The following is an 11,610-nucleotide window of genomic DNA, read 5'->3' on the forward strand; positions in this document are numbered from 1 at the left end:
CGTTCTAGTTTGTTTCAACTAAATTAGCATTAACTTTCTACTTATTAAGGTTTTTATGTTCTCTACAATTTACTGCCGCGTGGCCAGGAATTTTACAAACATAAAACTCACCCTTAACTAAAGTAATTCTGGATTCAGATTTACGAAATATACCTTTATCATGAAGACCATGCTTATAGTTGCGTTCGATGTTCTCACCTTTGCCATCTTTGGAAGATTTGTTTCCAACCACATGCGGCTATTAGCCATGTCCCTCGGAGATGACACCTTTATTAACAAATCACAATTCCAAATCAGAAAGTAAAATATGAGTTTTGAAGATAACATCTATATATACAAACTTCGTTTGAATCAGCGTTTCAAAAAACTCATGGTTACCCCCACAAAAATTAATTTAGTTAACAACAATTTTCTGCTCGTCAGAATTTTTCAGAAACGTTTTTCTGTTTTGTAAAATATCAAACAAATACTTGTACAACTCCAAAAATTCTGAAATTTTACACGGGTAACTATCAGGATGTCTACTACGTTGTGTCAAAAGTTTTCATCGAAATTCCTTCTATATTAAAAGATAAAATTGAAACTCTACAGCTGACCAGAAATTCGTTTTTGTTTTTCACTCCACAATTAACATCCATGATTCACAAACCAATCAATCGTTTTCGATTATTACAAATATTAATGTCTTAAGATTGTTGGGTGCAATAATCAAAAACAAAGAAAAATCAAATAAGCAAAAGTTATTGATACTTAGCTCCTTTATAATGGAAGTGATTGCTTTGACGAAACGAACAAGCTCCCCGTATCTCCGCAACAGCAACAAGGCAAAACTTTGGAAAATAGAGTGAGTCACGTGTTCAACACGCTGTCCTTAAGACATTAGCGCCCGGCTACACTCAAGAGTGATGCTATAGCCCTCACAGGACGGATATCTCCAGGATAAAACACCCTAATACACCTACTACTAGCATATGTAGTAGATGCTCAACTTGAGCTTGGCAACTCCGAAAAAACCGTTAAGGAAAATCGCGAATGCTTAAAAACCGCTATAAAATATTTTCCCTTAGGGGTCCCTCTAAAATATAGAGCAACCCCTTTCCCATAGATTTTACAAAAGTAGTGAATTTCTTTATATAATTGACAAATACAACTTAAGAAGAAAAACTCCCCGATGTGGGACTAAAAGCTTTATATAGTTTCTTAAAACTACTAAAAATTGGAAACTCCACGACGTGGGACTAAAAAGTTTCATTCACAAAATAAAATAATAAATTATAATTTTTTATTAAAACTTTAAAAAATTATTTTTTTATTAATCGTTTTCCAACAAATTGTTGGGTACCGGAGATAGGTGCTAGACTCAATATTCCTACAGCTTTTTCCAACAATGTTCCTAGCATTTCTCGGACCGACATCTGGATATAGACAAGCAAATAGCAGTCGCAGGCAGGAGTATTTAACCAAAGTACCGGAATGGATTCCTTTCTCTTCAAGGCTTGCATATCGGTACCATGAAGCTGTGCGCATGAACAGAGGTATGAACACTAAAGATGCAACAGGACTTTCAGCAGGTGAAAGACTAGCAAAAGGCGTTGAAGGTTGCAACTTCCTTGTAGTCAAAAGTTGTGTAGAACTTGATGGAGAATATTTGAATCTCCTCCAAGATCTCTACCGGAAACCGGTTATTCCGATTTGTTTACTACCGCCTCCTGGGAATGGGAGCAACTCTGGTGATTCAGGCAACAGTTCTGACTCTGCAATGTTCCATTGGCTGGACAAGCAACAACCAAAAACTGCTGTTTACTTGTCATTCGATGGATCAAATCTACTGCCTTTTGGATTTGAGAAAAGAATTAGAGGCAGAGGTTTTATGTGCTTTGGATGGATCTCTCAAGTTGACGTTTTAGCACATCCTGCAATTGGAGGGAGTGTGTGTCAGAGAATCTCTTCTTCGGACATGGCCAGATGTTAATGCCTATGATGGCTGATCATCAGGGAATAATGCAAGGTTCTTAGTTGAGAAAGGACTTGGTTTCGAAGTTGAAAGGAATGAAGATGGTTCGTTTACCAGAGCAGCAGTGGCAAAGTCAATGAGGATCTTGATGGTAGAGCCAGAGGGGCAACAACTGCGACAGAAAGCAGCTGAGATGAGTAAAAGCATTTTCTCAAACCAAGATCTTCAAGGGCGTTACATGCACAAATTCATTTCTTCATTAGGTCTGCTGCTAAGTAAAGAACAATGATAATTGACAGAGATGCCTCTCTAGTATAGAGTGGCAGAATTGCTGGTTTCAATGAAGGTTTTACGAGTGATTATGGTGATGCTAGTGTAGCAAGAGGTTAGTTTGATGTTTTTCTACTTGGTAGTGTCACAAGAGGTCCTATCATTTCCTAATAGAATCAAAATAAATGAAAATGTTTCCGCTGGATCTTTTTAACAGTTGTAGGTAGCTGTGTCATGGTGTGTGTACTGTGCAGGCTATGTCAACCAAAATTTCCAAGTATTGTAATGAATCATGGCCAACAAAATTCATTTGTTTCTATGCTTAAGGCAGTGTAGTGATCTTTTTGGTTTCATATGGCAATGAAGCATAATTGAAGGCTTCTTCTTAATTCTTATATGTCAGTGTTGTGACTACTACATTACAGAAGCCATTACTCATTCTAGCTGCTTATATGTCCACAATTAAAAATGTTTCTGAATTTCAGACTTTTTGGTCCTGCAGCCATTGTCTTTGTAGCATACTAAGGACACGCAGATGATAGTTAAAGACCGATGCTAACAATCCAATCCCTGAACCATCTGCCATCTAGCTTACATATCCCCAAGGATTAAGATTCTTCACCTATGTATAAATACCCTTAAAAAGAGTTCCCTCACAATAGCCTCAGCATTACTGATGGTTAATGAGGGTGTGAAACGGAGCCACCGAATACCATAGCTTTTTGATGAGGCTGCAACCTGTGCTGCTCAGCAACATCTGATGCTTCGTCATCTATTTACCAGGTTTGATTTCTCGAGATCTCACAAAACCCTGATGCAGGAAACATAAATTTTGCATTGGTCTAATGTATTGAATATGGACTAATTTGCTCATTTAAGCACACAGAAAGACAAATAGCAACAAAATGAACTTATTTACCTATCAATAAGCTTCCTTCCGTATTATCAGGAGAAAATGGTAAATACTCCACTGCTGAGGGGAAGATTCAATATTTGACATCGGCCCTGTTAACAGGCATACCTGTATTTGCCAACAAGAAACAAGTAAGAAAACTAGTCCCTGGGAATCCATGCAGGACACCAGCATACCAAATTTGCAGGCATTTCATGTATCTTATCCATGTGCCTAAGGTTTAAGACACCAGAATGAAGGAAAAGAAAGTTCTATCCAAAATTGCTAGCATCAGTGATTGAATTTTGGTATTCAAATCGATAGCAAATTAGCTGCAGAATTGCTTTAACCTTCCTTATAAATGAATGAAGGGCTACCCAAACTGGCTACCCATTAATAATCACATCTGGAGGATGATGTCACCAACAGTCCTAAGCTTCCGTCTGCAAGTATCTCTCATTTCACCAGCCAACACATATCTAAGAACAAGCACTGAATGTGCACCAAAGCGAATCATCTGAGGATCACCATGACGCCTGGAAACAGAATTGATACATAAAAAGACAGCCACCTTAAAGCTTCAAAGACAAAGATGCAGTTAGTATAGGAAGAAAACATGGTTTATGTAGGAGTATAGAAGTTCTAAACCAGACAATTAAATGGATGCTTCTTTTTTTACTCTGAACATGACGGTTAAGATCCTATGCAGCTATGCAAATCAATAATGTGGCCATGAAGCATAGTTTGGGGGACAGCAACTGGGCATAGTTTATTCAAAACAAAATAATTAGGTTCCTCGAATTCAGAACATAGTTACCTGAAGGCTGAAGATGGAATGACCATCATCTGAAGATGATATCCATGACCACAAAAGGTCCAGAAAATGTGGAACTGCTCTTTGCAACCTCGATAGACAGCTTCATGCACCAAATTACTGCATTCGGAAAGTCCAGAAATCAGATAACATTACCAAGGTGGTAGAGTAGTACAAATGGTCCAAACATTTTCAACACGGTGACATACCCTGAATAGAGTTTCTGAAGAAGGCAGGAATATCTCTTGGTTGTTGTGTGACAACTTCACGGCCAACTCACCGTTGTATTTGGATACCCACAAAATGAATTTATCTGTTGGCGGCAATCTTACTCATTGTGTTGGGTTGTAGGATCGGTTTTGGAATCAGCGAAAAATGTACAACCCTTATCCTGCATCGTGTTACTTTTCGCGGTCCATGACAGTTGCCGAAAGCCAAATATACCTGTTCAAGAGGAAAACATACAGCATGTCAGCATTAATAAGTAGTAAATCTTCGTAATTTAGAGAGAAAAATTACATGTCTTTTGATATGCTATGATAGAACTCATAGATAGCAAGGTTTAAGTGAAGACACACCAAGACAATGACGTACGTGGTTATCAGAATCTAAAGTTCAATTCATTAAGGAATATGGCAGTCCAAAGTAAGGCAGGTTCTATGTCTCATTGTCTAATACAAATAGGTGAAATTATTAAGATTAGAAACTGAACGAATATGTATGAATATAGACGAGAAGAAACACAAAAATTAACATCAAACATTTGTCATTACTTGATGCCCTCTTTGTCAATTCTCCCCAACCAAAGGGAGGAATGTCTGATGTATATGTACTTACTTCGAGCTGCACTCACATATATTTCAACGAGCCCAGTAGCCAGGTTTCGACTTGCTTGGCAGCAAAGATCACCTCATAGCTAGGTTTCGACTTGCTTGGAATTAAATATGTAAGACCAACTTTAAAGAAGATATAAATCTAAACTAAGTACATGCATACAGAAGCCTTTGATTATTAGAATGAATAAGTAGTTAATCTACTATAATTATGCCCAAAGGCTTACTAGTTTACTGCACATCAAGTGCAGAAAATTCAATTTCTTAGAAAACGTGACTAATTAAACTCTAAAGCAGTCATAAGATGGATGGCAAGGTTGGAAGGCTCCAAAAAAATAAGGAGTCCACTTCAGCTGAGTGGTCAAGAGCCCTCATTTATGTAAGTAACTGGCTTATCTTGCAGAAGTAGTGAAGATAAAATGTTGGTGTATCTATTAGGGTTTTCCATGGACACAAACATGGCGGCCAAGAATCAAGGAACTACCAATCCATGGAAAAAATCTGTACCGTAGAGAATGCTCAATGTAGCTTTAAGTTTATGACTATCCGCCAAGATCCTCAACAAGTTACCAAGTGGATAGAAGCATAAGAGTTATCCAGCATAGAAAAGATAAGTTGTCAAACAAGCACCTATCTCGATTTTCAGTATATAAGAGGTAAGTGACTGGTGAAGCCATATTTTTTGTTTTGCAGAAAATCAAAGAAGCATAAATACAGCTAACATGCCAAATAGAAGTAGGAATAAACAAAAGGGCCAAGTAAAGACTGTAAACTGTGTAAGTTGTAAAACTTCCGATAATCTACATACAGCACATTTTAGTGAATAAAGGAAAACCAAATAGTGGACTATAATATACCTTCAATAGCTCAGGAGCTTCTTGCTCATACTTGATCACAAACTTCTCCAAAAATGACTTCTGATTCATCTGCAATGTATGTGAGGAAATTTGTTCCTTAATCAGACCCTTGGAGACTAATTTCGGCAAATGGAACACCTGGGTATAATACTCTTCTTCTTCAAGCTCAAAACAAAATTGATGGACGCTTGGCAACAAGCCAAGGACTATAACCCCCTTGATTTTCTTCACATACAGCTTCATACGAATAGGATATGTTTTAAACTTTTAAATGCATTTTGAATTTGATCTTCCCCTTAATAACTTCTACGCGTGATACCAGTGCTAATCGAAAGCGCACATAGTTGGTTAACTAGCAAACAACACAGGCAGTAGAACCTTTTGACGACATGTCGACACTGCGCACAAAAAACAAACAAAACAAATTAAAAAAAACGGTTGGAATGCAAATTAACTAAACTACGGAATTATTGTATAACCATGAGATACGATACGAAGCAATAATACCTATACCCCTCGTATGCACCTACCACATTCATCTTAGATCCTATCAAGCTGTTGTACCAGTTCCCTCAAAAATGCATCAGATACCCATGCAATCACCGAGTAAACTCATATAACCATCCCCTCCTCATCCATAAAAAATTCACTCCATTCGTAAATGAAGATGGTTCGTATAAGATACTGACTAATTGCCAGAATTCAACCCAATACCTGCAATAGTAGTACACTAAGGTCGCAGAAAATAAGAACATGAAGGATTAACAAAGAGAAAACAACAAACCAATAGCTAAATATCGAAACACATAAAAAGAGCAAATCTCAATCTCTGATTTATCCAGCAACACATCAAAAACAATCTCGACACAACATCGGATGGAGGGACGAAATCGAAAAATGTATATCATTCATCCAGATCTACAGGATCAACCCCTAAGGCGTCGCAAAAAAAAAATGTATAGTGGGGCAGTACCAACAATGTTCCTGATGAAATCGAAAAAGGGAATGATATGATTTTCCAAACTTCTTTCTAGAATGTGTGGGCTAGTAGATAATACCTTAGACAAGTTAAAGTCTAGATATGAAACTGAAATAATCAAGTCTAGATGATATCCTTGTGTAATTATTTGAATCAGAAGATCTGGTGGCTAGGTGGGAGGAAAAGCTTTATCCGAAGTGACTGGGATGGCATTAAGCTGGTGTATGTATTGTTTGTGCGCATGAGCTCTTCTAAGATGATGCTTGTTAGTTTATATACTGTATTGTTTATCTTTATTTATTTTCCATGTAATTCTCTGTAATTTATGCCTCCTCGGCATCCAGTTATCAATTTTAACCCCTCTTTTAAAAAAAAATAATTATTTGAATCAGAAATTGAAGTCAATCAGCATGTTGCACCATTGATGCATGTAAGACTGGGGCGACAACACCTATCATTATATTCAAATCCATACAAAGTTGTTTGGCAACTTACAAAACAACAAAATAGAACACATTCAAAATCAGCCAAACTCCAAACAGGGTACTCAAAAATTCAGGAAACTCTAAATAAATCATGAAATCAAACCAAACGCAATAAACTGTTTTTGGAAGGACCTCAGTACGCATTTTTTTCAGGAAGATAACGCAGTATTTAAACATCATTGATCCTGATAACAGTAAAAAGTTTACAGATTGAGAAAAAATTCCTTTTCATACAAAAAACACAAGCCCGAAAAGAACGCAAAAAAGCATCTCAGACTCATATTTCGCCATTAGTTTTCTTCACTATGAAATTTCAAAGTGCAAGGATGATTACAAGGTTTTTGTCCATCATTGATGCTGTCTGTCTAACTCTCTTGCCTTGAGGAACAAGAAGATTTTAACAACAGCAATGTACAAGTGTTGCTTAACTCTAATAATCGGAAGACATAATAAAACATTGGAACAAAAAGATACACCAGAAAACTGAAAGCAAAAGCAAAAAAAATGACTTCGCCAGAATCAAAGTCCGCAAACAATAAAAAAATAGGTTACCAATTCGCTTTAAACCCTCAAAGAAAAGAGGCATAGGCGCCGTATCCACCAACTACAAATTCATGGACACAACAAACATAAGTAGCGGGTTATCTATTTAAAGTTATTCATGGATACAACAAACATAAGTGGCTACACACATCCAGCAACTACAAATTCATGAATCATGGATCAAACATGTACCACAGAGAATGATCCAATGTGGTTCTAAGTGAAGCTGCAAATTTCCTCCACAAATCACCTAGTTGAAACAAGCATATGAGCTTCCCAGGACCACAAAAGGTAAGTACTCAAACAAGCACCCATCTTAATTACCATTTTGATTCTTGCCATTGCAAACACGTTGTACTAAATTTCTTAAAACCGAACAACAAACCACAAGTATCTTTCCTGAATTGTATTTCCTTAAATTCCTTTTGTTTTACAGCCAAAACTTAGTCATCCACTACACATGTTCTAGATAACCAGAGTTGTTAGACACCAGAAAATTACTACCTACACAATGTATTCTTTTCATTTCAACATGTATGAGGCACGTGACAAGTACACACGTATTTTCTTTTTGGAGAGAATGAAACAAGCGCACAGACACCTAACATGCCAAGGAGAAGCAAGAATTCACAAAAGGAAAGTAAAGGCTATGTAATAAATGTTGTAAATTCAGAAATCTACAGCACATGTCATGCCACTAACTGAATAAAGGAATTCTAATACTTACTGCCGCACTCAACTCGTTTGCACTTATCTGCCTAATACGTGTCTTTTGATACGCTATGATAGAACTCATAGACTGCAAGGTTTAATTAAAGACACACCAAGCCGATGACGTATGTGCTTATCAGATTCTAAAGTTCACTTCGTTAGGGTATGGCAATCCAAAGTAAGGAAGGGGATAATGGTGACAGTTTCTACTTCTCATTGTCTAATACAAATAGGAGAAAGTATTAAGAGTAGAAACTGAATGACGATGTATGAATATAGACAGAGAGAAAGGCAAAATTTTGCAACAAACATTTGTCATTACTTGATGCCCTCTTCGTCAATTCTCCCCAACCAAAGGGAGGGAATGTCTGATGTATATATTTACCGCGAGCTGCACCCACATAAATTTCAGCGAGCCCAGTAGCTAGGTTTCGACTTGCTTGGCAGCAAAGATTAACTCATCGCTTTGGGAGTCTTCCGAGACACGCCGAAATTATAAATCTAATTTTAAAATGAATTAAATATGTAAGACCAACTTTAAAGAAGACACATATCTACACTGGCATAAGTACATGAATGCAGATGCCTTCGCTTATTTATGTAAGTAATACAATTAGAATGAATAAAGTGATCTACTAAAATTATGCCCAAGACAAAACACTTTACTGTATAAAACTGAATAATCAATTGCAGAAGATTCAATTTCTTAAAAAAAGTGACTGGTTAAACTCTAAAGCAGTCATAAGATGGATGACAAGGTTAGACGGCTCTAAAAATGAGGAGTCCACTTCAGCTGAGTGGTCCAGCGCCCTCATTTATGTAAGTAACTGGATTATCTTGCAGAAGTAGCTATGATAAATATTTGCTTATCTATTAACATAGACGCTAAGAATCAAGGAACTACCAATCCATGGACGAAATAGAGATGCTCAAGTGTAGCTTTAAGTTAATCTGCTAAGTTCCTCAACAACTTACCAAGTGGAAAGAAGCATAAGAGTTTTCCAGCAAAGAAAAGATAAGTTGTCAAACAAGCACCTATCTCAACTCTCAGCATATAAAAAGGTACGTGACTGGTAAAGCCATATTTTCCATTTTGGAAAATAAAAACAAAGAGGCCAAGTAAAGACTATGTAAACTCTAAGTTCTAAAAATTCAGATAATCTACAGCACATTTCATGTCGCTAACTGAACAAAGGAATACCATATACCTTCAATAGCTCACGGGCTTGCTCATACGTGATCACAAACTTCTCCAAAAAAGACCTCTGATTCATCTGCAGTGTTATGTAATAAAATGTATTCCTTATCAGACCCTTGGAAACTAATATTTGGTAAATGGAACACCTCGGTATAATCCTCTTCTCCAAGCTAAAAAAAAACAAAATTGATGGACACTTAGCAACAGGCCAAGGACTAAAACCCACTTGATGTACAAGGTCATCCATTATAGACATGCTTTTCTTCACAGATAGCATCATACGGATAATATATGTTTCAAATGCATTTTGAATTCGATCTTCAAACCAATCCCATTTACTGTAAGCATTCAACTTAGTTTCCTAAGTCGATTTATTCACCAATCAATGCATAAATAGTTAATACCACTAAGAAATAAAAAAAATTAGGATTAAAACCCATACCCTTAATATCTTCTACAATCTCTCCACAAAATTACCAGCGCTAATCGAACGCGGCCATGGTTGGTAAATTAAGAACCTAACAATACTTGATTGAGGGGCACCTTCATTTCTCAAAACCTGTTTATTGAGTATCAATCTTTCATTCAAATCCACCGGATTAAACTCCAAGGCGTTGGAAAACCAAAAAATGTGTTTGGGTCAGTACCAACTATGTTCTTGATGAAATTGAGAAAACGTGTCATATGGTTTTCTAAACTTCTTTCTAAAACGTGTGGGCTACTAGATAATACCTTAGACAAGTTAAAGTGTAGATATGAAACTGAAATAATCAAGTCTAGATAATATCCTTATGTAATTTTTTGAATCAGAAATTGAAGTCAATCACCATCTTGCACCATTGATGCATGTAAGACTGGGGCGACAATACCTATCATCATACTCAAATCCATACAAAGTTGTTTGACAACTTAAGGAAACTAAATAGAAAGTGAAATAACTACATTCAAAAATTAAGGAAACTCTAAATAAAATCATACAATCAATACAAAAGCAAAACAAAAACACAAATTAGGAAGGACCTCAGTAGGCATTTTGTCATCTAAAAAAAATCCTCAATGAGGAATTTTTTCAGGAAGATAACGCAGTATTTAGACATCACTGATCCAGGTAATACTAAAAAATTTACAGATTGAAAAAATTTCCTTTACAGACAAAAATCACAAGGCCAAAAAGAAAACAAAGAAGCATCTCAGACTCATATTTCCCCATTAATTTTCTTCACTATTAAAATTCAAAGTGCAAGGATGATTACAAGGTTTTTGTCCATCATTGATGCTGTCTGTCTATCTCAAGTGCCCTTAAGGAATAACAAGATTCTAACAACAACAATGTACAAGTGCTGTTTAGATCTAATAACCGGAAGGAAAATAAAAACCAGAAATGAATCACATAACTGTAAGAAAATGAGAAAAAAAAATCAATTGCAGAGAGAAAGTAACTTCGATGTGATCAAAGTCTAGAAACAATAAGAAAAGTAAGAAAATCTAAAAGAAGAGAGGCATAGGCGCCGTAAACGAGAAAGTTGATTCACCAGGGTTTAACAGATCGCCTGAGATAATCAAGTTTGAGTGTTTAAAGGATTTGTCAGTTTGGAGATGTCGGGTTTAATGAACCCGACAGTAGAGTTTTAGGATCACACCTTACAGGTTTGGGAGAACGCCAATGCTCGAGAAAGTACTGACAAGAGGAGAGTAGATTTGTGTCTGATTTATGGGTTGGTACTTGGAACTCGCATTCGCATATCGCCCGGTATGAATGTTAATAGATAGGTGGGCCGTGGGCTTAAAACTTGACTTGTCTAAAATTTTTGAATCGATACTCAATTTTTTTGAAACCTGTTTTGAGGCATACGTCAGCTGAAAGTTGAGTATGCCTTAAAAAAAAATTCGGTCTGCCTCGAAATAGGTTTCATTTTTTTTGAGGGCGTACTTAAATTCTGAACCGGACCTATGTTTTTCCCTAGGTTTGATTGATAATTTTTCAGCCGAATTTAGGCAAATGTATGCCTCAAAACAGATTTCTTTTTTGTTTTTTCTTTTTTGAATCGAGTTGAGTAGTCTTTTCTTTTCAAGA

General features: G+C 36.5%; 1 protein-coding gene, 1 long non-coding RNA gene and 4 other non-coding genes across 9 annotated transcripts; 1 reads left to right on the forward strand and 5 right to left on the reverse strand.

Moving 5' to 3' along the window:
• Nucleotides 1–1,387: 1,387 nt before the first annotated feature.
• Nucleotides 1,388–2,510, forward strand: LOC113315486 (UDP-glycosyltransferase 91C1-like). The gene is made up of 4 exons (XM_026563761.1): nt 1,388–1,865; nt 1,996–2,217; nt 2,301–2,339; nt 2,479–2,510. Exons 1-4 carry the CDS (start codon nt 1,388–1,390, stop codon nt 2,508–2,510), a joined length of 771 nt encoding a protein of 256 aa, XP_026419546.1.
• A 109-nt stretch (nt 2,511–2,619) lies between these two features.
• LOC113317312 lies at nt 2,620–8,937 on the reverse strand. Of its 4 annotated transcripts, XR_003343421.1 has the most exons (7): nt 6,151–8,935; nt 5,621–6,018; nt 4,140–4,374; nt 3,934–4,050; nt 3,467–3,652; nt 3,144–3,245; nt 2,620–3,035 (listed from the first exon to the last, which is right to left on the reverse strand). It is a non-coding gene; the product is annotated as an uncharacterized LOC113317312 (long non-coding RNA). The 4 variants fall into 4 exon arrangements; XR_003343419.1 differs by having other exon boundaries at nt 3,144–3,652; nt 6,151–8,937; XR_003343420.1 differs by having other exon boundaries at nt 3,144–3,694; nt 6,151–8,937.
• LOC113319882 lies at nt 6,985–7,064 on the reverse strand. Its single transcript, XR_003345858.1, has one exon. It is a non-coding gene; the product is annotated as a small nucleolar RNA U31b (small nucleolar RNA).
• LOC113319884 lies at nt 7,349–7,445 on the reverse strand. The gene has a single exon (XR_003345860.1). It is a non-coding gene; the product is annotated as a small nucleolar RNA snoR26 (small nucleolar RNA).
• Nucleotides 8,938–10,339: 1,402 nt separating the features above from the next.
• Nucleotides 10,340–10,419, reverse strand: LOC113319880. Its single transcript, XR_003345856.1, has one exon. It is a non-coding gene; the product is annotated as a small nucleolar RNA U31b (small nucleolar RNA).
• A 300-nt stretch (nt 10,420–10,719) lies between these two features.
• LOC113319883 lies at nt 10,720–10,816 on the reverse strand. Its single transcript, XR_003345859.1, has one exon. It is a non-coding gene; the product is annotated as a small nucleolar RNA snoR26 (small nucleolar RNA).
• Between the last annotated feature and the right edge of the window lie 794 nt (nt 10,817–11,610).

This window comes from Papaver somniferum, chromosome 10 (genome assembly GCF_003573695.1).
Source record: "Papaver somniferum cultivar HN1 chromosome 10, ASM357369v1, whole genome shotgun sequence".
NCBI lineage: Eukaryota > Viridiplantae > Streptophyta > Magnoliopsida > Ranunculales > Papaveraceae > Papaver > Papaver somniferum.

Excerpts from the sequence above, each read along its gene's own strand:
- LOC113315486 (XM_026563761.1), top strand. The coding sequence starts at position 1,388 with ATGTTCCTAGCATTTCTCGGACCGACATCTGGATATAGACAAGCAAAT. Across the intron at positions 2,218-2,300 it reads CAAATTCATTTCTTCATTAG|GTTTTACGAGTGATTATGGT; the intron begins GTCTGCTGCTAA and ends GTTTCAATGAAG. Across the intron at positions 2,340-2,478 it reads TGATGCTAGTGTAGCAAGAG|GCTATGTCAACCAAAATTTC; the intron begins GTTAGTTTGATG and ends TGTACTGTGCAG.